The sequence below is a fragment of the Notolabrus celidotus genome, chromosome 22 (assembly GCF_009762535.1).
Source record: "Notolabrus celidotus isolate fNotCel1 chromosome 22, fNotCel1.pri, whole genome shotgun sequence".
NCBI lineage: Eukaryota > Metazoa > Chordata > Actinopteri > Labriformes > Labridae > Notolabrus > Notolabrus celidotus.
This window is the reverse complement of record NC_048293.1, coordinates 14,447,576-14,473,918: the sequence shown is the minus strand read 5'-3', so window position 1 is coordinate 14,473,918 and position 26,343 is coordinate 14,447,576. Positions and strand designations below refer to the sequence as shown.

General features: G+C 41.4%; 1 protein-coding gene across 6 annotated transcripts in view; it reads left to right on the top strand.

Annotated features, from left to right (window-relative positions):
* ttll5 (tubulin tyrosine ligase-like family, member 5) overlaps positions 1 to 26,343 on the top strand; it is a 65,443-nt gene that overhangs the window by 25,138 nt on the left and 13,962 nt on the right. For 3 of the 6 annotated variants that reach the window (XR_004629607.1, XM_034674825.1, XM_034674824.1), the window contains exons 15-29: positions 2,481 to 2,575; positions 3,179 to 3,220; positions 4,141 to 4,248; positions 4,369 to 4,460; positions 6,286 to 6,348; positions 6,978 to 7,126; positions 7,408 to 7,648; positions 10,248 to 10,365; positions 10,854 to 11,000; positions 11,103 to 11,194; positions 11,332 to 11,480; positions 12,524 to 13,102; positions 13,184 to 13,371; positions 15,174 to 15,313; positions 23,452 to 23,650. Coding sequence is in view for 5 of the 6 variants with exons in the window: in XM_034674825.1 (XP_034530716.1) it covers positions 2,481 to 2,575; positions 3,179 to 3,220; positions 4,141 to 4,248; positions 4,369 to 4,460; positions 6,286 to 6,348; positions 6,978 to 7,126; positions 7,408 to 7,648; positions 10,248 to 10,365; positions 10,854 to 11,000; positions 11,103 to 11,194; positions 11,332 to 11,480; positions 12,524 to 13,102; positions 13,184 to 13,371; positions 15,174 to 15,313; positions 23,452 to 23,650 (2,402 nt within the window). In the remaining variant the exon portion in view is untranslated. The remainder of the gene's footprint in view (positions 1 to 2,480; positions 2,576 to 3,178; positions 3,221 to 4,140; positions 4,249 to 4,368; positions 4,461 to 6,285; positions 6,349 to 6,977; positions 7,127 to 7,407; positions 7,649 to 10,247; positions 10,366 to 10,853; positions 11,001 to 11,102; positions 11,195 to 11,331; positions 11,481 to 12,523; positions 13,103 to 13,183; positions 13,372 to 15,173; positions 15,314 to 23,451; positions 23,651 to 26,343) is intronic. The other 3 variants (XM_034674827.1, XM_034674826.1, XM_034674828.1) reach the window with 3 other exon arrangements.

Below are 26,343 nucleotides of genomic sequence, written 5' to 3'. Positions count from 1 at the left end.
TATTACTCTGTAATTGTTACTGGCCATGCCTCAAACCAATAGATGCTTATCAGACTTTCTTTTAACCAGCAGGTTTAAGGCAGGTGGAGACAATCCTTCATTGTTTATTGCTTAATGTTTTCCTAAACTCCACTTGTAGAGTTTGTGCAAACTGCAGATAATAGCTGTATGGCTTCATAATGGTAGTTCCAGCGTTGAGAGAACAAACCACAGCCTTCATTAATTGACAGTTAATGACTTGCGGACAGAATTTTCAACAGAGCCCTTTGTTGTTTTGAAGTCATTAAGCTCTCTTGAGAAACTGGATCCGACTTGTCAAAGTAAAAGCAATCTTTAGCATGAAGACATGAAATTGCCCGGCCCAAGGCAGAGATAAACACTGTTTATAAGAAAGTGTTGCAGCAGGAGCAGGAGAGAGATGTGTGTCTCTGTGATGTCTCCTCCCCTCTTAATTACTCAATTCTAATGCAGGCAAAGAGCTCTAAAGATTTTTTAATATGCAAGTTAAAACAGAGAGGAATCTCATAATCTCTCTGATAACACACAGAGGTGCACACAGACAGTCTGAGAGCTTGTCTTTATCCTTTTCTTTATCCTTGAAAGTTAAAAGCACACATGAAGTAAGTATTGTTCAAACATTCACATCTCTTGATTGTTAAACTCCACGTAACACTCAGATTTTTCCTTATTACCATTCACAGGATACATGGAGCCACCTGATTAGCAGGCGTCCATCCACTCTGGCACTGCGCTGTAAATCTAATTGCGTTCTCAGACTAACGATATTAAAGGAATAGCAATTGTGTGCATGTGTGTGTGTGAAAGAGTGCAAATATGCATGTGTGTCTCAGCCCAGGCCATGCTGTGGCTTGAAACCCTCCCCTCAGGCTCATTAAATGAAAGAGTAGAATCATAAATTGCCAGTTATCTTTGGACGGAGACGTTACAGCGGGTCGGGGAAAATGAGCAGTGGCATGTAAAACATAGCACATCTATTATGTACCTAACAAACTAAGTCGCTGTTGGCTGATAACACTTGGGCCGCATCCCAGACCTGTAGATAATGACAGCATTCCATTAGCATTCATTTTCCGCCTGTGTGTAGCTGTCAGCTTCGTGTCACCTATGTTTGTGATAATTGCCGTGTTCAAGCAAGAGCAAGGCAGAGGCCTGGTTCCTACCTGATGGCTTGGATGAGGTTGAACAAATAGCCTCCAGCTCCAAGCCGTCAGTAGAATTAATTTGACTCAAGTGTTGACTGAAAGATTCGGAATAAACATGTTTCTGTAACAGTTCACTTTTGCACTGGTTCGCTTTGAGGGAATGTGGGACATATTAAAAGATAATCAGAGATCTAAGATCTGAATTACAAACTTTTACCCCAGTCTCATCAACCATCACTGAGATGCACTGAAATGTAAATGGGTATACCTCCAGAAATCAGAAATAGTTCCACATAAAGAAAAATAAGTTTTTTCCTGACTTAAAAGTTTAAAGAAAAATTAAAAATCCTGCAATATATCTGTTTGCACTTTCTAGCAGAGTTAAACAATAAAAACATGGCTGCATGTCTGTGATGTTCTTAACTATACAAAAAGTGATGTCTTAACAATGACAATAACATTTAACCCATCTATTGAATTTAGTACTTCAAGTTCAACAGGATTATTTCTGTTTGAGGTAGAATCACAAAGTTTGCTGTATAGGGACTGAAAATGAACTTGGCTATAAAAGCAAAGTTATTTTTTTATTTTGCAGATCCATCATGCCTTAATTGGCAGACATATTTGTGTTATAACACCCCTCCCCCAACTGGTGCTGGAGCCTCAAACTTCAACCAGTTTAAAAAGTTTCAACTGATTTGTTTTTGGCTCAAGTAGTACTATGAGTGCTTTGAAGAAAATGATCAATGTCACTGTAGACTTTGATGGATTAATGAAAGGTAAAGGCTTTGACTTTCACTGGTTGTCTTAAGATGCTTAGAGAAGAAGTAGTCTGTTTGTTTTGAATGGACCAGTAAACATAAGATGGCATATTAGCTAGTGAACTTAATAGTCTCTGGTTGACAGATTTATTTTCACTCGAACACTATCAAAAAAACTTCAGTCCCAGCTGCTGGTTAGTTTAGCGTATCTGATGGACGGATAGTAAAGTGATACAAATATTTCCACCTTCATTTTGGATCCCTGAAAGGGTTTTACCATATTTCACAAATGCCAAATTACTTTTGAAAGCAAGATTATTTTAACATATTTCTTATTTTTCGGACTTTAAAGTTACTAAATCATATTATGTGTTTGAAATATCACCATATTAATACATTTGCAGATTCAAACTTCACTTTTGGTTTATATTTCCTTGCTTGACTTTAGATTATGCACCAACATCTGATGCAATACGTTAAGGTCATGGCAGTGAGTCACATATTTAGGACCTGATGTCATAGATATAAGCTTTATTACTCCTCTGTGTCTCTGCAGGCTTTGTTTGTCAGGACCCCCTATCAAGACAGCTGCGCTCTGACCGAGTCACCCTGGACCCAAGCATGAAGCACCCAGCAGCCCAACGAACACAGGTACTGGATGCTCACACACACACAAGCACACACACACACACACACACACACACACACACACACACTGAGCACAGACCCAGGCCAAGCGTTGCACTCGTTCACCCCTCCTTGTGAAACATTCCCATTCTTGTCTTCACCTCTCTGTTGCTTACACTACATTCCTGCCACTGCCATTGAGCTCCTCTCATACCCTCATGGAAAATTCACTGTAATGCAAAACAACTGCTAATGTAATTACCTTGTTTGAGTGACATCAGTTTGTAAGTGCTGCGCTCTGTGACTTATTGTTTTATCATTTCTAATCAAATGACTAATGCTCTCTGTAGGGCTTGTTGCCTAATGATGCCACAACAGCTAACGCGCTTGGCTCCGTCCGCTCGACAACTGCACCCACATTTGGCGCAGAGTGTGCTGGAGGGAGATTACTAAATCAGACAGATTCTTACTCCACCTTACATTGTGCTAGGGCCAGTTTAGATGTCACTTACAATGCTGCATTGTTGGAAGTTAATGTAGCATGCTTTTGTCTCATGTCGCTTCAGTAAAGTTGACTTAAATGCTCACACTTACTTACAACTCTTGACTTCCCCAATGGTCTCTTAGAAACCTCAGTCTGCACCAGCAGGCAGTGCACACAGCAGAGCGGTGAGTTTCCCTCAGACTGAGATATTAATCTTCTTTTGCCTTGTTCCCTTTTTTGCAATTCCCTGATGCCTGTTTCATTGCCGGTAAGAAATTGCTTTCTGCTTTCTGCTTATTTGATTACGTGGCTTTCCGATTTTTCAAAGTGACACACAGACTGCTTGTATTGATTCCTAATGCTGTATTGAGAATTCTCATTACATTAGCAGCCTCAATAAAGCATGTTTTTAAAAGTGCAGTGCAACACTTGATAGAAAACTCTGAAAACTTTTTTATGAAGGCTCTCAGTTACTTGGTTGTACGTAAAATAAGCCTGGCATGAAACCAGCGCCTGTCACAAATGTTGTTGAAGAACTCCAGGGGCCGTCAGACAACCCGTCCTCTCCTTTTACTTTTGATGAGGGCCAACAGTTGGGTCTTTTTCTGAAGGATTAGGCCTTGTCACTTTTTGGCTGCCTTTGTATCCCCCCAGCCACGTCGGACAAATTAAATGTAATCCCCTTGCTATTTGGATGACAAATTCTGAATGCGATCCTGTGGGGTTGTGCCCCCCTGGCTGGGCCAAGTTTCAACCCAAATGCCAAAGTTGTCAATCACAGCTTGGTAGCACATGCAGCGGGGAGGCAGCCAGGAATGCCAACGCACAACAAAAATGCTCCATTTATGTAACAGAGAGAAAAGAAGAGAGGGTAGTTTGTATTAGAGGAGGTGTAGCTTTCACATTTTCCATTTATAAATACAGATCATGTTTCCAATTTACAGATTGTTTGTCAGCAATTAAATCTCTACCAAGTATCAGAATTTCAACTTTTCCTACAGTCTAAAGTTATAAGAGTTCTATTGTTTAAAACTTAGCTGGAACAATAATGACTATAGACTGTCAGATTTGATTAAAGTGACATTGTTGAAACTTTTCCCCATAGCGCCAGAGGCCAGCTTCAACCAGTAACTCAGAAACAGAGGGGTCCAAAGACAAGCCAGGACCCAAACTAGGCCAGGGAGACAGCACCCTGAGCTTAACTGCAGAGGAGGTAAGGCCTTAACTGTGTATGTCATTGAATTAAGACATTATGGGATACCAAAAAGCACATTAACTCTTAAATACTGTGCCTATTTCATCATGAGTCTTTTGTTTGCTTTCACTTACGCAGATCAAAGTGCTGCGGAGGATAAGGGAAGAGTATGAGAGACGAGGAGGCTTCATCAGGATCTTCCCCACTGCAGAAACGTGGGAGTTCTTTGGGTAAGCTGAGCCTGAAGAGAACAGACGGATCACTTGTAATCTCAATGTCTTTATAAAGATACTCATATTACAACTGTCTCTAAATAAGAGGGGCATTAAGGCTAAATTAATGCTATAATACCTGCTGCCAGACCATAAGACTCCTCTTGCCTGTCAGTAATTGAACCACCAGGCTAATCATAGAAACCAAAGACTTGTTTGAACATGGTCGCAGTTTCAGTGACTCCCCCCTTTGGTTACTGAAGAAGAGTTCTGAAGCCTGTATTGGAAATGCAGACTCCCACTAACTAATCTGGCTGATCCAGCTAATCTAGAAACAGGAAAGAGGTGGAGTTGAGGCTTTAGCATTGCCGTCTGTTGAACAGCTACAGCGCGCTCGCCCGTCAGTGAAATCAGCCTCACCCTCATTATGTGTAATTAAGCGTAACTCTTAGCCTTAATATAACCATAATGAGTGAATTATTTTTAAAAATAGAACCCTGAAGAGTTGTCAGGAATAAAGAAATGAAGTATAGAGACCACATCTGCTTTTGAACCAGGCTATGAACTTGTTGAATTCTGCTGTGAACATTTTAATATCGGCTCCAATTGGGTTTCCTCAGCTTTTAGAGCCGGCTTCTAGTCGACACTTGAGGAACTGCATTATTTTGCTCTATTGAATAGGCTTCATTTTTCAACATTGGATGAACTCTGTGTATTAAGGTATTTATTATATCCAATATACACCGATCATCCATGACATCATGACCACCTGTCTAACATTGTGTAGACCCTTCACATCAGGACATAGCCAAAACAGCCCTGACCTGACGAGACAAGGACCCCACTATACAACTGAGGGTGTACTGTGGCACCAGGATGTTAGCAGAGTTAGAAGCTGATCCTTTGAGTCATGTGTGTTGTAAGGTTGAACCCCCATGGATCGGACTTGGTTGTCCAGCACATCCCACTGATGCCACGGATGTATGGATTGAGATCTTGGAGGCCAAGTACACACCTTAAACTCGTAGGAGTGATCACTTGGCCACCTTCTTCAGCTTGTCCATGGTCTATCTCTGATGCTGGTTGCCCATTGTATGTGCTTTCACTGGTGGGCAGGGGTCAACCATATATGTAACGGATTGGACTGCACTGTGTGTTTTGACACCTTTTCTATAAGAACCAGCATCTGCTTTTCATTGATTTCAGCTCTTCTATCTCTTCAGATTAAATGATACTGACCAGCCTTCACTCTCTGAGTGCATCAATAAGACTTGGGCTGCTAATGATCTTGTCTCAGGGTCACCAGTTTTCCTTCTTTGGACAACTTTGGGTAGATACTGACCAGAACACCCCTCAAGAGCTGCAGTTTTGGAGATGCTCTGGCCCAGTCATCTAGCCATCACAACTTGGTTCTTGTCAAAGCCGCTTACGTTCTTACGCTTGTGTTAACTTTCTGCCTTATGTATCTCAACCCTTGGCAGGTGCCATTGTAAAGCGATCAATGTTATTAACTTTACCTGTCAGTGGTCAAAAGGTTTTGGTGATTAGTGTAGGTTTTTATCCAGTAGTGAATCTATTTAAATGACCCTGAAGCTCCACTTAGAGAGTTCTGTTTTTGTACTTAGACTTCAAAATAGTATTGTTGCCTAATGGAACTAAGGGTGCTGTTAGTAGCAGGGATTTTCAAAGCATGTTATTGGGACATTTAGGAAGTAAGTGGTGCACTTCATAATGTCTGCTTTCCAGAAGCCATCCCAATAAGTGTCATTCTAACCAATTTGCTTAAAGTTATTTGGGGCTCTTACCTTGATTCTTTTTTGTAATTTGCTTACTATCTTCTCAGTGGATATCTGGAGTCCAAGACATCAATGAACTACATGTTGGCAAACCGACTTTTCCAAGGAAGGTAAGCTTTCCATCGTGGTTGGGATTGGGGGAATAAAATCTCTCCATCAGTTTGTGGAAACGCTTGCTTTCTTTGTTTGGTCTGTCCACTGGATAGGTGAGAGGAACAGCTGATGCTGAGATGTTGCACCGTCACCATTTCCAGCTCGTCTATGTGGCATAAATTCGTCAGTTTGGGGGCAGGAGGGGAAAGACAGTTATAGATGAGCGGTGCCTTTTTATTGAACCACATTTTTGTTATTGCTTTACAACATGCATTTATGATATTTGAATGAGTATGGGCTTTCAGGTTTTAACCACAGCTTTTACTATTGCACAATATTTTATAGAGATTTGGCCCCAGAATAAGCCCATTTATGATTTTTCCATATTCGTTATGTAGCCAGATTAGGGAGACAGTTGTTGCTGTTAGACCTCAGTTGCTGTTATTTTTTGCCATTAATCCTCTCCCCTTTGGACCATTACTATTTCTCACGTCAGCCTCTGGAAAGGCTACTAAACCACACTGTCTCACAAATGGCTTCAGTTAGAGTTTGTAACTATGGCTTGATAATTGTTGATGATACACGTATAAATCACTCTGGTTGTTGTTATTATCATTGTGTTGACATGTCTTGTTCTTTCTCTCAGAAATGTGAACGGGAATGTGCAGCTGCAGGTGGACGCCGTCCATGGTTGTCATGTTGTCCAGTACGAGAGGAAGCTGCTATCTCTGGAGGCACGTAAGAGGAGACAGCGCCACCTGACTCATCGCTCTGCTGCAGGGAGGAAGAAATCTGGTAGGCTTGACGTGTGTTCAGCCATCCATTCAGGAAACAGCTTTTTTTTCTAAAACTGAGGATTGTGTAGCTAAGTGGGACAACATCACACGCTAATGCACGTTTGTTTCCAATAAATAACTCCCCTGTGTCACGGTAAGGTTAGCCAAATATGACTCTGAATGAGTTCATTTCATTGCAGCAACAATAAAAACTCTATTTTGAGTGCATGTGTGTGTTTGATTCGAAATGCCAGTGATGCAACTGACATTTGTCTTTCCTTAAAACGCTGCATTCTTCAGGGAAGGAAGCCAAGGCCTCCCCGAGTGTGAGCAGCAGTCAGGAGAGAGAGGAGAGAGAGGAGGTGAAGCGAGTCCTCGAGCCAGGCTCACACAAGGCTTTGGTAGCAGAGCAAAGAAAACAAGTGGCCACACCACTGGAGCGCTGCCACGGTGAGGCTCTGTCCAGCTCAGAGGCAGCCGCGCACAATGCCAGGCCCACAGTCAACCTGCTCCACATCCTTCAGCAGGGCTGGGACCTCAGGTCAGTCTGGATTCTGGGCCGCTGCTCAAGCTGGCTGCTGCTCACCTCTTCCTCCCCTACTGTATTTTCTTCTCTCCCAATTTCCCCTCTTTCCTTATTTAATAAGGAGAAAGAAGAAATACTAAAGGGGTCGAAAAGGAATGACGTCCCTATGTACATGACTTATACATATATTTTATAAGCATTTCAACAAGATGGAGAGCTTGCCTGCCTATTTTACTGTGAATCCCTCCCGGTAATCCTTCTTTGATCACTTTTATTTGACCTTCTGTTATGATAGTCTGTTTTTTTGCTGATTTTACATTATTAACAGCTATATTTTGCTAACTTTAACCCTGTACTCTACTTTTTTTTTTCTTGTGAAGAATATTGTGACTTTTAAAACATATAAAAATATAACTCCTTGGAAAATTATGGGTCAGGTATAGATACTTATTAAATCTTGTATTAGTCTTTATAGGTATATTTTCATTACCATAGCCCTGACGTTCCCCTACAATTGCATTTTTGAAAGAAGGCAAGGCAAGGCAAGTTTATTTATAAAGCACCATTCATACAAAAAGCAATTCAAAGTGCTTTACAGAGTTAAAACAGCAAACCAGAACAGTAACAATTAACAAAAACATACAGGAAACACTATTAATCACATTTAAATTGTATATGCAGCTTGATCTCTCTCTCTCTCTCTCTCTCTCTCTCTCTCTCTCTCTCTCTCTCGCTCTCTCTCTCTCTCTCTGTCTGTCTGTCTCTCTCTCTCGCTCTCTCTCTCTCTCTCTGTCTGTCCCTCTCTCTCTCTCTCCCTCTCTCGCTCTCTCTCTCTCTCTCTGTCTGTTTCTCTCTCTCTCTCTCTCTCTCTCTCTCTCTCTCTCTCAATTTCAATTCAATTCAATTCAAAGGGCTTTATTAGCAAGGAAAACAAACGTAATCATTGCTAAAGCTTAAAAAGAAATAAAACACAAAATTACAAACAATTACAGAATAATAAGATTCAATGTTAAACTAACAGAGCTGTATAGAAGAAAGAAAATATATGAATAATAAAAATAATAATGATAATAAAAATAAAAACAACAATAATAATACTAACAACAACAAAAATAATAATTACAACAGTAATACTAATAACAACAACAATAATAATAATAATAATTTCATTTATCTTTTACAGATGACTATAGATTTTACAGAAATGTAAAATTAAAATATAAAGATTTAAAGAGTAAATCTCTCTCTCTCTCTGTCTCTCTCTCTGTCTCTCTCTCTCGCTCTCTCTCTCTCTCTCTCTCTGTCTCTCTCTGTCTCTGTCTCTCTCTCTCTCTCTCTCTCTCTCTCTCTGTCTCTGTCTCTCTCTCTCGCTCTCTCTCTCTCTCTCTCTCTCTCTCTCTGTCTCTCTCTCTGTCTCTCTCTCTCGCTCTCTCTCTCTCTCTCTCTCTCTCTGTCTCTGTCTCTCTCTCTCGCTCTCTCTCTCTCTCTCTCTCTCTCTCTCTCTCTCTCTCTCTCTCTCTCTCTCTCTCTCTCTAGTAAATAGTGTTGGGTCTTGTTATTTTTTTAAATTAGGAGGGATTATTCTAAATAATCAGCCCCCCTTGGCTGCTCTGAAGTCCATAACTTGCAGAGTCTTACTGTCCCGCCGAACCACAGAATCACATCTGATCTTGTCTTAACCGAAATGAACCCTTTAATTATTTGATTCATCTCAGAACTTCTTCCCAAGGATTAAGACTCACACATTGAGTCTTTTCTGTGTCGAGTCACAGCCCGAAGCTAGCTCAGACCTCTTGACACCCCTGCAGGGTGCCCGTATGCCCAACATTTAATTGTAGATCCAATATCAGGTTAATTCTATAATGCCATACCTTGTCAGAAAATATCCAATTTAAAATGTGACATTAAACAAACATAAGCATGAAAACATAAAATATTTTAAAATCTAAGATCAAGAAAGAAAGAAAGAAAGAAAGTAGAATTAGTTCAAATATTTCATTAAAACTCAGTTTGTTAAAAGAAATTAAAAGTTTGTAAAACTCTTTCTTGTTAATAACTATATACTGTCGAAAACATACAACACAATACATACTCCTCTAAAAAAGAATGCAGTCTAATGTTTGTTTTAAAAGTGTGCCTGAAATTATGATTTGAGAAAGAATTACAATAACAAGTCTGACTTTGTATAAATTCCACAGTGCTTGCCAGGACTGTTCATGTAGCAGGGAAATTATAGTACACCATCATCATTGTTTTGCATTTGACAGCTTTTTCCAAAACAAGTTTTTTTTTCTCATTACAATGCTCTGACAGTACTCGCTCCAGGTTCACCTGGGCCACAAAGACAACTTATCAATTTAACAGCAATGCAGAACAAGATACACTGTGTTTCAACAACTGTTGGCGGAGAGCGATGCATACCTGTTTTTGTTTTCTCTTGCAGGACGATATGTCAGCAAATGAAAATGAGTATACCTGCTTGTTTTTCTGTGGTTACGGGTGTTTTGCAGATTCCATCCTTACGAAATAATCTGTACTGTCAGTTTCATCCACTGTTGTGACCTCTTCAGTTTTTTAATGAGTCCTCTCTACTGCCTCTTCCTCTGACCCCCAGTAAAATGCAGGCCCGCATTGCCTTTTCCTCGTACCTGCAGCGAGTCCAGCAAAGACTCTTGGCTGAGAGCCGGGCTAACACCATCCCAGCTTGGCCAGACAAGGACAATGACCAAATGGTAAAAGGATGAACATTTTTTAATCCTCCCCTCCCCTGATACACAGACATGTGTGGAATACCCAGCACATTGTTCCCCTTGAATGTACATGAATATATAAAAGCCAGATTTCCCCTTATTATTATCCACTTACTCATACCTACCCTGGCTGTAGCTGTAATGTAAACGAGGCTGTCTGGCCACATAGAAGGAAAACGTGGTCCCTGCTAAAGTCTGCCTGATTGGAAAGTCTGCATTGTAAAGGCATAAATCATCGTCATCATCATCGTCTGTGACCTCAAGCTTTCGGGGAAAATCAATTTGAACTCGCAAAGTGGATCTCTTGGCCATTAAATTCAATGTTGCAATGTTTTAAATGGCTTTGAACTGAGAGAGAGAACACACACACACACACACACACACACGTGCGCACACAAGCGGTGTAAAAGAAAAGGGCAGGACGAGCGATTCAGTGCAGCGATAGTAAAAGATGTTTTCCATCTGCACAGGAGCTGGTGATTCGCTTCCTGAAGAGAGCGGCCAGTAACCTCCAACAAGACATTAAGGTGGTCTTGCCCAGTCGCCAGCTTCCACTCCAAGACCGCAGACGAATTCTGTCCCACCAGCTGGGGGAGTTTATTCACTGTTACAACAAGGTACAGGCTTTAGCTTTACCACTACATCACAGTAGTCAGAGATGATGCAAAGATAGGAAACAGTGTGAGATCGTGCTCTCTAATTCTTTCCTATCTTCTCAGGAGACTGATCGTATGGTGAAAAAACAAGAGGACAGCAAAGAGGAGCATTGCGTCAACCCCAGTGTGTTTCAGGAGTACATCACCACAGCAAGGTTTGTGAGTTGGCAAACACACTTCCTATTGTTCAGTGCTTGGATCTTTACGGCTTCAGTTGTGTATGCCACTGACGGAAGAGTCGGCTCAATCTGCTATACACATTTATCTCCTGTTTTTTTTTTGTTTTTTACAGTGAAAACGATCTGGAAGAAGTACTGACATTCTACACACAGAAAAATAAATCAGCCACTGTCTTTCTTGGAACAAAAGTCAGGAGTGTTAAAAAAGATGTGCATGAGGTTAATGCAGCAGGAGATTCAGGCAACTGTCCTTTTCCCAACAGTAAGTTCTTCTGTTTGGTTTCATTTTTCCACCTTTTTTTCCTCTACATCTACATCCTATCTGGAAACCCATCCCACTGTCTGACAATGATATAAGCCTCAAGAAAGATGGCAAACTTTTCTGTATTACCCGAGTAGCAAGCAGTTAGTGACTAATGATGAAGTCTAGTAAAGACCTCATTTTCCCTGTGCTACATTGTTTACAGTCAAATTAGCAACTTAAGAAGCTAGTGCCCCGATCAAAAGTGAAGTGAAAGTCTCCCCTTCAGGTTTTTTTTTACAAAATGAACACTTATTTCTTGGGACAGTACGTATATTCCCCAAAGAAGCACCTGTTCATCTTTTTCTGGAGAGTCTCAGCTTCACTGTAAATAGTAAATTAAACAGAGGCTTCACACTGGTCGACTTCAGGTGAATAAATCTGGAAATAAAACACCTTCTTGTGTATCTTTGAAATTAAGGGGTCTTCAGTTTGCCAGAATGCCATCATAATGCAGATCAGTTATACGTAAAAATACAAGCTATGCCAAGTAGGACGAAGGAAGGAAATCTGAACCCTGATTGGCTTTTATGACATAGTATCAAGCCGATTTGTCGCCCAAGTTGAAACCTTTTATCAAACATAGGAAAGTAGCTGAATTTGAATACAGATATTTGTTTAGAGAGGTGGATAAACTTTCTTCAGATTACTGACACATTACTGATTACTGTTTGGTCAATACTTCTTGGACTACAAACAGAATCCAGAACACTTCCCATACCAAAATCCAGACCCCCAAGAACAGATCCTTAGGTTTGATGTTCAATCTGTAAATAGAGATTACTGTAGGTCTGGTTTCTGTTTAATATTTTATCATTCAAGCACAATAAACAGGATTTGTTTATAGTGTGTAAAGCAAAGAGGAAAAGATTGAGTCATCTGGGGTGAAGATAAGGTTAGCTTCCAGTGATTAGCGCTCACTGAGAGAAAACAAATGTATGTCAGGGCCGAGGAATGGCTAACTGATGATAAAGGAGCTCTGGCTTCTGTCCTCCTTTGAACAGCTCTGCCTGTGGCCCGGGAGGATTCCAGCGCCTCGGAGTCGTCGCTCTCCACGGGGAAAGTCAGCAGTGACCCAGACATTAAGGTCTCTGAGAGTCAGCCTTCTGTCTGTGCTCTGCCGGAAGAACAAGCAACAGTAAGAACTAGTAAAACCCAGCCGGAGGTCCAGGCCTCCCAGCACTGCTCCAGCTTCCCTCTGACTTTAGACTGCAGCCGTATTTATCATCAGCACTGCTCCTCTGCCTCCTCGTCCCTGCCTCTGCATTGTCCACCACCGCCGCCACCCCTTCAGCCCCCGTCCTACGCACAGTCCTTGACCAAGTCTCAGTTCTGCCATTCTGAGGATCTCTCTGAACCTCCTGCGTACGCCTCTGCTGTCATGGTCACACAGCCTCCAAGGGCAGTGTGGACAGCCGCATCTTCTGGCTCTAACCCCATCTCTACAGGGCAACCAACCCAGGTGCTGAGGAGAATCCAGTCCTTTACTTCATCAACAGCCAGCTCCGGAGCAGCCTCGTCCCTACCTAGTGCCACACACATTTACAGCCAGAAGCTCTCCAGACCCACATCAGCAGGCCAAGGTAAACTCCACTCTACCTGCAGTTGTTTATAAAACCCACTCCTCTGTTCTCACATTCGTCTTTTGTTATTCTGTCCATCAGTGATCAAAAAGGGCAGCTCCAGTAAGATGAAGTCAAACTCAGTGGGAACATTCAAGGACCTGAACTCCCTGTCTGCCCAAGCCCAGTCTAACCAGCAGGCCTTCATCTCCACCCTGCAGAAGCTGGCTGACAAGCAGGTCGCTCACCGCTATGCCAGCTCCAGTCACATCAACCTGCTGACACAACACGTGCGTTCATTATGTTTTTAACCCAAGTCAACAGCCAATAATAAGACGCCATGTTGAGTTATTAAGCAACTGTAACCTGATAGACGTAATGTTTAGTGTAATGAAGAAGAATCTGGCCCCCGTGCAGTATTCTCTCACTGTGAGGTCTCTGATACTTCTCTTTGTTGATGTGTAAACCTGGCTCTGACCCCATGCTGATTGGCGGCATCTAGCTGCTCATTCATTCGTTCAGCAGACCTGTTGGAGCCGAGGGTCTGCTGCCTCGCACCGTGCACCTTCCTCCTCCTCCAGCTTTGAGATCCACTGCTGTCTGTGGGCGCTGGTTGGTGCAGTGGAGGGAGGAGGAGGAGGAGTAGTGGGGGGCGGTCTGGAACCGGGAGTTTGTAGCTGACTGGCCTGAAACAGTGGTGAGCCGCATCAAGACTCAGCTCTGTGTGAGGTCTCATTATCAGATGCACCATGGGGGAGTGATTTCTGTTGATACTTTAAAAAGCAGCCTCTTTTTTGTGGTAATTGATGCTTATAAATAGAGGAATGTGGCAAATTGGCACTGAGCAGGGGGAGCGGCAGCTCCGTTGGCTCCATCACCACCTTTTCCCATATTCCCCAAAGGTTTGTCATTCCGCTTGGGGAGCCCCTCAAACTTTCCTCCCTCCTCCCTCTCCTCCTCCTCCTTGAGTGGATTTTTGTCTGTCAAAGTCTTTTTTTGTGATGGCACCAGACCACACAGACTGCCGATTTTATGGCTCCCTTCTGACTGTACATTACTCTGTCTATCTGAAAGGTGTTTGCTGTATTTCATATGAATACTTAATCCTGGACTTGGCAGCAGTTTATTTTGTGTAGTTAAACAGTCCAGTGTTTTGCACTTTAAAGGTTCAGAGTACATTTTCTGTTACTTCTTTTAAGGCCTTAGATTTGAAGTCATTAAATCACTTGCTGCACTCAAAGGAGGATTTTGTGAACTTGAACAACACCCTGTTGCACTAGCTGACCTCTGAGGTTTCAGTAATTACTCTCTCTCATGCTAGGCCACTTGTATACAAATAGTAAAATTGAGTAAAGCCAGGCATGGCCCACCTCTAATAAAGTTAATATACTCCTGGGCTGTGATTTGTGGGTGTGAGACATCCATGTAGCACTGTGGTGTCACAAGCTGGTGTTTATTTTGATGTCACCACGTGGTTTATAATGTATGACATTTCATCTGAAAATCTTGGCAGTGTTGGCACCCTCGTTTGTGTTTCTGTGAATGCAACCAGTCTACCTTCATGAGGTACTCACAGCCATAGCTGTGTAACACCATGCCGACACATTTGTCATGTCATACAAGGCTTGGCAGTGTTACAATTTTCCCATTGGACATTAAGTGCACTGGAGGAAATCAAGTAAATAAAATGCCACTGCAGTATAATTAATTCTCCCTTTAGATTTCTCTGAACATAACTCACTCGGCAGTGCAGAGCAGGACAGAGGGGAAGTCTCTGCAGAAGTCCTGATGTGGCTGTAAACAGCTTTCAGAGTCATGATAGCTGATCCAGCTAGAGATGGAGAACGGGGAGGGGACCACCTGGATTTAGTGCTGAGCGGAGACTAGCTGTGCCATGTGCTGTGTGTACATTTCACATAGCCCCCAGACACAGGAGAATGAATGGTGCATGTAGGGAGGAACACTATATGAGTGCTTATTCATCACACATTTCCACTGCTGTAGACATTTGGACGCCTGGAAGTTTGTTGTTTGATTGAAGTGACTCAATGTTTGAGTTAAATCATCTTGAAGGTTTCTCCTCCTTTCACAGTTGACCAACCTGAATCTGGCCAGCAGGATGCTGGGCAGAGAGAGCCTCACGCTGAACCCTAAAGTGCGGCATGCTGCTGCTACCACCCATCGGCCAGTCAAAGCTGTTCACTCTGGAAAGGATCTCTGTAGCACCATTAGGTGAGTTCAAAACATGTAGCTTAATGCAAAACATATTTATGGAGTTTAATCATAAAAGGCAGATTTAAAACAATTTGTATTACATAACCTTCTCAAAGGACTTTTCAGCATTACAGCCTGTGATGCACCAATCCAGTATGACTCATGTCATTGGCATCAATTCTGCCTTTTGATATTGGACATGATGTGACTGATCCTCATTAAATATTCCTCCTCAAAGCTCATAAAATTCAGTGTATCCACTATCAGTTACATTCTCTTAGTCAGGGTGGGCGGCTTCCTTAGATTTGAGTGTCACAACAATCTCTGATCTAATACTAGACAAGAAATATTTAGCTGGCTTTGCAGCCAAATAAACATTCACTTGGGAAAAGTGCACTGCTCATGTCAGCTGGCGGTCTTTATTGCTCGATAGCTGCTTAGCTACAGCACATTAAACAGCATGTGAAAATAAATGTCAGAGCGGTTCAGCTGGATGCTGGAGTTGTCCTTACTCTTCAGTATCATTGCAGTCACTCATTTCTCTAATGTAACACCAGCACAGCTTGCTGCTTTTAATCAAACACTCATTCCTTTCTTTAGAAAATGAAGAACCATGAGCTATCAGTACTTTATTAAAGTCAAGTAAAAAATATGTTGACATTGTTTTTGTCTACAGGCATGAATTATGAAAGCCCATTGAACAAAACTTCTTTAAATTTCCCAGATGAATGCAGACAGGCTACATGTGTGAAAATAATTGGCTGGATTTTTCACTCTATCTCTATCAGGTCTCTTTCCTGCCATTCCCCTTGTAAAATTCCCTTAAAAAGTTAGGGTGAGACGATGTGTGAATGAAGCTCGCCTCACTTGTCAGTATTACCTTTTTCGACTGTTCCTTATACATGTTGTGGTGACATAAACACAGAGACAGTTACCATTATGGGAGACAACTCTTTCTCCTGAATGTGCTACCCAGCCACCCCTTCCCTTGCTTCATCTAACATAGTATTATTTCAGTCAGGACAACTCTCGTCAAAATAATTAATTATTTGCGTGCAATAAGTTACATTTGGCAGTATGGCTCTGTTCTGGGAGCTCACTGCCCCTCCACATGTCTACGTGGAATGCCAAAGCCTGAGGTACGGAGAGCACACCCCCCCTCTCTTCCATGTGCATACATGAAAAGTCAAGGCAGGGAGAGCAGCAGCCAAAAAAGACCCCCCTGAGTACAGAACAGAGCAGGCAACAGTGACAATACACATGACACCATTTTGCTATTTGCCAACTGGATGCGTCGATATAATTAGATGAACTGTCGTTAGAGCAGCTGATGTTTTGTGGACAGAGCTTGACCTTATGGCCTTCCTGAACGAATGCTGTGCTCCATAAGTTGTACAAGCGTAATAATGACATCAACTTTTATACACAGTCACAAAACAATTTTAACTTGAAACAACACAGGAAGAGTCAGAATAAAAACTGTTATAGCATATTTAAACATGACAAAAAGTACTCAGGGATCCACCAATCAGAACATGAGTGGGAGAGGAAAATATCAATACATCTAATAAATAAAAATCACTCAGATAAATGAATAAGCTCTGGAGTTAAACCAGCATTAAAATAAAATAGAATGAAATAAAATAAAATGATAATAATTACAACTCTGGGGTGCATGTGTGTATGGCAAGTTCCTGAAAATAGTGGAGCCTAAATTTCCTGATATCTTGCAAAAATTAGGAGTCATGCATGAATGAGGCTTGAATGTAACTTCTCTCCACTTTTGCATTTAACTCCCACCAGACCTCTGCTCCCTCCCTCCCTTCCCACCTTTGTGTTTACATATCTAATACTTTGCACTTCCGTGAGATGCAGAGATGATCCTGGGATATCAAAAGGGTTTAGCACCATGTGTGTTCTATGACAGCCTTTGGTTGAGGAGTCTTGCTGAGGACACCAACTCAGACATCATAGCTGTTCAGATTTATAAGAGTCAGCCTTTAAGTCTTAAGAGTCAAGCTTCTGAAGATGTGAAGTCTTCCCTGTAGACTCTTAGATTGTGGTGGCCTGTTTCGTCACACTCAATAGAATCCTAAGGCTTTTTAAATGGTCTTTGACAACATTGTAGATTGAAGATTATTAGTCTTTGGAAAAGAATATCCGGGTGCCAACACAGCTCTGGGCAGACTAGTTCAATACCCTGGAAACAGGCATTTTGTTGTCCCCCCCCCTTTTTTAACTGTTCTTGTTGGAGCGAAGTGAGAGTAGAATTGGCTGCTGAGCGCGAGGAGTGTGTGAAGCATGCTGGCAGAGTGGAGGCGGTGGTAAGAGGGCAAAGTCAACACCCACATCGTCTGTCTGCTTCAGGCTCTCACCTCTGTAACTATTGAACCCCCTCCTTTAACCCCCCTCCACCCCCTCTCACATAGCTCTGAAGAGAGGAGGAAGGAAACAGAAGGGCCGAGTATGATCCCACGGTCATGCTCTATAGTTCCACGCCAGGATAATAAACCTATTGGCTACTGAGAGTGTAATTCATTGAAGGATAAGCGTCTACTCCCTTTTATTTTTGTCTTGATACGTGAGTGACAATGTCTCAGACAGCTTGGCCTTGATCTTGGACTCTGTTTTTCCAGTTCAGCCCTTCCTTGTGTATCAAGCTGTCAGAGAATTCCTGGAATGTCTGGCCTTTTCCTTTTTTAAAAACTTTTTTATTTCCACAAACCAAGAAAAGAGATTTCATAGAATTTGTAATTTTATGGATGGACTCACGTAGCTGTAACATGTGATACTAGGAAACAACGAGGAGCTCTTTTGTTTTGATGGATCCTGCATTTCATCTCTGTATAAAGTCATTATCTTGTAATGATCCTGCCTGCCCATACATTGTTTTGGCACTTCATAAATCAGAACTTTATTTTGGTCCGGCTTCACATCAGCTTTTTAAAATCTCAGGTTACTAAATGGAGGGGAACACAGTAGCAGTTCACTTATTCTGAATAGCCTCATACATCTTCCTATGTGTCACTGACCTGCCATACAATAAGAAAAAGCTCTGCATTCATCGCTAATAGCAGTGAAACATCTCTTTTAAGATATAAGGTTAAGTTGCCTTGATTTTTCACCTCAGTGCTGTTTCTTATAACACAGAATTTCCTGAGTCCCCCCCTTCACTCAGGCTCAGGGTTTGTGCCAAACATACTGAAGCTGTTAAGCACACTGGCTCTTTAAGCAACCACAGGGGTGAAGTATGATGGGTTTCAAAGAGGAGCACGGCTCTTTGAAGTGCCGCAGCCAGGATCTAGCAGGTATGCTGCGTCAGCACTCTGAGAGCTGCTGCCTCACTTCGCTGCACGTCTTCACACACTCACAGCTTACTTTGGGGTCATTTACGGTGTTAGATCCTATGATGAGTTTAAAGCGACTGGCTTAATGATGTTAACAGTTCAAAACAATCAGACAGTCAACAGTAGACTGTGTTTGGTCTTCATCGTCTCATTCTTTACTGTAATAATTTCGTATTTCACTCAACCACCTCAATTTGGCTGAAACATGCTACTTTTACAATATGTGGTTTGAGCTTGTGATGAAGCTCCATGCTTCATTTCAGTCAGTAGCAGGACCTGATTGGTCCTTTCTGCTTGTTGTAGTCATCAGCATTTAATAATGTTACCTGAGCTGCACCAGCAACCTGGACACAAAAACTGCCTCCACATTTTCATCTCCCTGTTCATCCAAATGACCGGAAACTATCATATTTGCAGTGCAACATGCACTCCAACACAGTCAGACCTGAGACATACCACAACTCGCCTTATGCAGGGTATTTTTAGTTCTGTTCAATATTTTGGTACATAGATGTTTGACTTGGTCGAATTTTACTCCGACTTACCATTCCAAAGGATTTTATGACAGCCTGGTTGGAGAAGCAACAGCTCAACTAATCAGAGAAAAAACTCTGGTGAGAATTTTGAACTTCTTTGATGGTGCAAAAAGTTTCCACAAAATTGGTTTGATGTGTCTCTTCCTTTGGATTTAAAAGCAGAGAGATTTTATGCACTTTGATTTGAAACAGATGTGGTCATAGGGAGGAGAACCCTTAAGGTAAGAACTAGAGAAATTCCAGTGAGTGGATATAGGTTATTCAGCGTATACACGCACCTATACAGCAGTATACATGATCTCACACTGTGCAGGACTGAGGGGCTGCAGCCATTTAAAAGTTTGTCTAATAAGTCATTCTTGATTTTATTTTTAGAAAATAATCGTTACTTGACTAAATATATTTGAACACACAAACACAATAATGTCAAAACCAACATCTGTACTTCCATCCAGTCAAAAACAATCAGAGAGAAAGTCACTTGAGTGTTATTACTAGTCTTCAATTAAGGGTCTTGTCTGCAAGTTAGTTCCATTAGTTTGTTTAGCTAGCCTTTCAATATTTACCCCTGAGAGTTAGTCTTAAATTCTAAGTAACAGTCAGTCTTTGCAAGACATTTTGCAAAGGATTTTTGCAGCACACCCCATGTACAAAGCTTTACACCAAACTATTGAATAACTTAAGTTTTAACTTACACGTTATAATCAGCTACAATATCGAGATTTGAAAATAGATTAAATCAGTTTCAATATACCCTTGTACCCCCTAACCACTCCTGGAATTTAAAATGTTATTTTGATTTCAAAAGTCAAACCTGTGAGGTACCTTTGCCTGCCAACTACTTTTCCAGTAGTTATTCACAGAGCTCCCAATCCAACTGGAAACCTCTGGTGCTAAAGAATGAGGCCAATACGAAAGTTAGAATAACTGCAATTCATCAAATGTCCACTTGAGGCTGGCTATAAAATCAAAGGAGAGTCTGTCAGAGTCCAAAAATAAATCTGCATTTTTACATCAGAAGAAAACATGTGTACAGCCTGGTTCAAAACATATTTTGACTCTAGTCTTTGTTTCTTAATTGAAAACTGTATGGAGGATAATTTTTATTTATAACTCATCCATTTGGCTGACATTAAGAAGGGGGTGTTGTGCTCATATTTTAGGCTTTGTATTTTCCCTCTGAAAGCTTTGTACTAGCTTTACATGTTTCACAGGCTGGTGTCTATGAAACCCTTCATTTCGGCCTCTGTCTGAAATGCTTCATTTCAGCTACTGTCTCTTTGAGCTCCCCCAGCATTCCAGAAGCCTTGTTCACTGTTGCCTTGCAAGAAAGTCTTGTTTCTCTTTGTTGAATGACAAATTTGGGCTGTTAAAGAGATTCACCAACTGGTGATGTCATAATTTGAGCAAATCTTGAATTGATCTCGCTGAATTGTTGCATAACTTTTTTGAGCTAGCTGTTCAGAGCTGCCTACAGTCTGATCAGGGGTTCACTCCAACATGCATTTATCTCGCAATTTGAAACTTTGCCACATGATGAGCAGTATTACAACCACTCCCAGCAGTGTATGACTGTGTGTGTGTGTGTGTGTGTGTGTGTGTGTGTGTGTGTGTGTGTGTGTGTGTGTGTGTGTGTGTGTGTGTGTGTGTGTGAATAGGTGAATGGGACATGTTCTGTAAAAGTGCCTTGAGTGGTCTCAAGAAAAGTGCTATAAAAGTCCATTAAGCGTTATGACACAGAGACTGCCTTCATGTTTTAAACAGTCAGTGGTGAAACTGAACCGTTTTTTTGTCAGTACTTCTTCCAGATATTCTATGTTTTACAAGAAGTTTATTTAAATTGAGTGCTATGTGCTGCATTAAAACAAGGTAAGCAAACAACTGAGTAATGTTTGGGAACACCATCACACTCTGGCGAGTTGATGTTTACACTGACCAGGCAGGGGCTTTGAGATACTGTGGCATGATGTCATCTCAGACAGTCCATTTTCCCACATTCACGCTGAGTTAGATTGATGCGGCACATGTGCTGGACTCGCACTGCTGTGTTGTTCTACAGTAAGTCATATCAGCGTATTAAAGGATCGGGAGCACAGCGTGAAGAAAGCCGACACCAGCTAGCAGAAGTCCGACAGGAAGGGAAGTCCCAGATAGTTGGAGCTCCACACATGTGCTGCTGTAGTGATGAGAAACTCAGATGTAAAACTGTTCTTTTCTTTCACTTCTTTCATTGGTCACTGTGTTGGAATAGGAGCTCTTGCTGGTTTTATATCCATGGTGATCTGAGGTATTTTTTTTGCGTGGTGCTGTGTTGACAGGCGCTGTATGAAAAGACTTCTCCTTGGGGTCCTCTGTGAAATTGTACTCACAGAAAGCATATGTTGTTGACCGGAAAAGTGGCCCATTTAAGGCTGTACTCTAATAAAATGGTAGCACTGAAGGTCCCTGTGGTCCAGTTTGCAAACTGAAGCCAAACTAAAGGAAATGACTGCTGTAAACAAAGAACCAGTTTTTGTTTGTCTCCTGGTGTTTCAGCTCAAGGATCTCTGGCCTTGCAAGGTTCACAGACAAGCCTTTGTTTCCAGAAGCTGAAAAAATCAACTGAACTGGCCCATGGTCACAGCAGTTGTTTATGTAATATATATGCCATCATGTGAACTAAGAAATGCATGGGCGGATAGCATGGTTACATGAGTGTAAGATCCCTTGTGTCTTTGTTTGGCCACACAGGACAGGAATCTGTTTTCACTTGAGCGACACAAGATTATTATCCCACAGTGTGCATTGTTGTTCGAGATTAATTGAATTCTATTTTTAGAGCTTATCATGGCGTTGGTCTTAAAATGAAGCAGACATTGTTATTTTGAGTCTACAGTGTTTCCTTTAACTCTAGACCAACGGAAAAATGTTATTGCATAAATGAGGGAAAATACCAAGAACTTTTTTGTCCCTTTAATCCCAAAGGATTCACATTTTATTGGCGCCATCTCCTTTTTTTTTTTCACGTGTTTTCATATTTTTCTTGTATGTCCCAATATCACTCTTTATGGTATTATTTTTGGCTCAGGTGGTCGATATACAGCAGCACACCAGGCTCATTTTAAGCATGTGTGTGAGGGGGAGGCTGGTCACCTCGTTGCTTTAGCATGGGCCAAAACGAAAAAAGAAAAAAAAAGAGGGCTGAAACAGGCTTAGTTCTAATGACAGATAATCCAGTTACAAACTCGTGGAGCTCGTCAAAAGGTTTGCTTTCCAGGTTGTGGCTTTGTGATGTGAATGGAACGTGAAGCTCGGGGAGTGCCGAGGCAAAAAGGAAAGGTTTTAAGTTCAGCCTGTGTCTGCCACGGGCTTGCCCTCTGCTTTGACTCTCTGATTTGCACACGTTGACTTGAGGCTTTTGCGGGCCCAGCAGCGACCGCCAGGGATGCTGCGAACTGTCTTTTTATTTTACTCATGAGGGGGGTTAAGTAGCTTCTGTCACTTCTCTGGCTTGGTTGGATGGAAGGATATAAGACAAGGAAAAGATGGTCCTAAATACTGTGCTGTTATGGCTCATGATGAAACCACTAAGTGTGCACCATCTTGTAATATTTGAGGTTATTATTAACTGTGAAGAACAGTCCGTTCTAAGCCAGTAGTAGGTTAATATTTAACGGAGTCAGAGAAAAGAAGGAGACAAAAACATAATTAATACTTGGTATTGTTAAAAAATTATTATATTTAGTCATTTTAGCGTAACGCTAGCTTTCCTTCTTCTCAAACTTCTCCCTCTCTTCTCTTCCTCTTATCTTTCTGTTTTCCAAATTGTCCATCCATTGTCTAACCAAATGTCTGGCTTCACACAACCTAAAAGAAATAAATAAAGAATTTTATAAGGTATTTTGGCTATCATGCAAAGATTTGTATGAAAGATCTTAAAATGAAGCACATTCTGGTTATCTTAGCTTTGTAGATACCAAAAACAGAGTGAAACAGCAAGCCTGCTTATTTACAAATGGAACTAAATATGCCTACCAGCCTGACCAGAGCCCTACAAGCTGCTCCAGATCGTCCTGTTTGGAGTAACTTAATTTTTAACAAAGAGACATCTAAGTGGTATCTATATCTTTGTCAAGGAAATAAGCATATTTCTCAACATTACCAGAATTTAACCTAAAAATATAAGTTTTTCTCCAGGAACTTTTTCACTATGAGTTGAAACCTCTAGAGATACTTAATTACTTTTCAAGTTAATCACCTTCTCACTGACTGCTCCACATTTCTTCTCCCCCAGCCACAGGCCAGGAAAGCACGACAAGGGTCCATGGGATAGCCAGATGCAGAGTGCCTACAGCTTGGTGACAGGGGCCAACCATCAGCAGTGCTACCAGCCCAACCAATCGAGCTACCAGCTTCAGTTTGCCATCCAGAAACTACAACAGCAAAGACTTCAGTCTCAACAGTGTGTGGACCAGGGCCACTGCAGACACCAGGTATGGCAGAATCTTTGGCCTTAAAGCCTTCTTGCCACAGAAAGTTAGAATCAAAAAGTGGAGACCACAACATGTGAAAAGGGACACCACACAGAAATAGAGGTTGAAACCTTGAGCTTCATCAACAGGAATATTCAAAGATGTTGAAAACAGAAACAAAGGGAACAAAAAGGGACTGGAGATCCCAGCCAAAAGGAACAAAAGATGGGAAGGAGCTGCCTCAAGAGCTCCCTTTAAACCAACTAAGAACCAAAACTAGACCTAAGAAAAGAATAGACCAAAAACTAGACTACTGGTAGTCTCCAGCCCGAACTAAGACAACAAACTAAAATAACAAAACCCAACAATCTAAAACATGTTGGGAGCAAAACAAAACCTGTTTGGGGAAAAAGGTAAGGAGGGAAAGCAAAACAACATGCCTTACCGTGTGCAGCTCAGTGTGTGTGTTTGTATGAGACTCTGCCCTCTCTGAATCACCTCCTCCCACCTGAGCGCTGATAGCACAACATATCATTAATGGTGACATTTCTAATTATTAAAGGGGAACACAAGTGCACTCTCCCCTGATAATTGTGAGTCTGCCAAACTTCTTTCCTGGGCTTTGTAGTTGACACGATTTGAATTCCTGCTCAGACCTCCGATGTCCAGTTTTAGTATATAAGTGAAGAGAAATGGGTTGTGGAGCATCTTTTGTTTGATGTCTTTTCCTGGATGAAAATTGAATATGTCTGAGAATTATTGAGCCATAACTCAGGAAAACCCTAATATTTGTGTCTGCACAAAATATTCCCCTACCTAAGCACTGTGTGGTCCAGAATAGTTCAAAATACGCCCACGTCAAGGGGAAAGCTTTCATGTTAGCCTCTACACAGCTATTCTGAGAGTATCTTTCCAAACCACTTGACAAAATGGTGTTCAGTGGGAATATCCCCAGCAGAAGCTCATTCCTGGAGAGCCAACATGACTCCTCACTTTGAGATTACACTGTTTGGCTGAGTGACACAGTTAGGCTTATATTGGAAGGTGAGTAATAAAGGAATGCTGCCCATAAGTGTACTAGAGCGGCCTCAGCACCGAAGTCCATTATAGCCTTACTTTTACAGTACATATCAGATTTGAACTCCATTTGTGCTCCCATTGCAACACAAATACAGTTTTGGGATGTGATTTTCTCAGGAGAAGTAATGTAGCGACAAAAAAGCTTTTAGTCAGGCAATGCTAGCCATGACAGATGTGATTCGGCTGCTTTAAGAAGGAGATAAGGAAGGCAGAGCGGTCTCTCATTTAGCACAGCGTAAGGTTAATGTGTGGAGGGAAAAATAGGCCGCCATCTTTCCATAAATTTGCTTTGTAAGAGGATTTCAACAGGACAAGCTAATCTCCATTTACCATTCAGAATTTTGTGGAGCCTATAAGGCCTGACTGATGTGAGAGGAATAAGCTATGTGCGATTATGTTTTTCATTATTGAGATGAGTATGAAATGAGACAAGTAAACAACCATTAAAGAATGCATATATGTAACTTACAGCTTTCATGTATATCTGCTGTTTCTCATGTTTTAAACATTACCTGTGTGAAACTAAAATACATTCCAAAGAGATATTTTTCACAATAAAGTGGCACCAGTTTTGGCCTGCTTCAATAATTATCATATTTTTTGCTTGCCGCACCAATACCCTCAATTTCAAAGCACTTTTTACTCACGCCTACTTTTACTAAGTGGCTGAAGTTGTCACACAGCACTGCTGCTTCCCTGGCAGTTAAAGTCTATTTTAAAGCTCCTGTGTGTAACTTACGTCTGTTGTGCTTTTGGCGCCTCCCTTTGACAATGCAGTGCTTCTAACCTCTTAGCTGACTTTGTCCTGTCCATGTGTAAGTACTGTATTTAAAATAAAGGCCATTTTGCTTTCTTACAATAGTGAAATGTATCACTTATCAAGTATCAAGAATCTTTGTGGTGAAAAATGAAAACACAGGCTGTTTTTGCAGGGTCCAGTCAACCACTGTCTGACACCTACACCCTGCAGCATTTCCAGGCATTAAAAAGAACTATATAGAAATTATAACTCTTAATGCGGATGGTCTTGTTTACTTTTGTAGCTCATCAGTATTCATTTTGATCATTTTGGTAGTCCGCTAAAAACTCCCCACAGAGGCTTTAAACTGTTCTGTATGCTTGTAGTATTTACATTTACATATTTACATCAAATACATTTTACAAGCATCTCTCACCTTGAATTAAAACCCTTAAAATCCGAAGTTGAACTGTTGTTAACTAGGTGTGCTGTTAGCTCATGTTGGCGCTCAGGACACTGAGTGCTGAAACGCTGCACTGCTCTTGACGTGTATAAAAAATATATCCTGCCAGCATAAAAAACCTGTCAGTAGTCACAGACCCTTAATCTGAGGGTAGTTCATAGTTAGCTTAAACCACTGCATCTAACTGGTGTGTAATCACACCCATTATACTCAGGCCTGAATAGCTAAGATGTACACATTTGAGCCAGTAAGCATTGCTCTTTTGCATTTACACACAAACATTTTTTCTCTATGTGTTGCAATAAATTTAGACTTCTGTGAAGTGTTAATTGCACAGGCTCATACTGTGATAACTACAACATTGAGATTTATTGTGCAGCCCTGGAGCCATTTTATGGATGGAAAGAAACAGAGACAGGATAGTGCCATTGG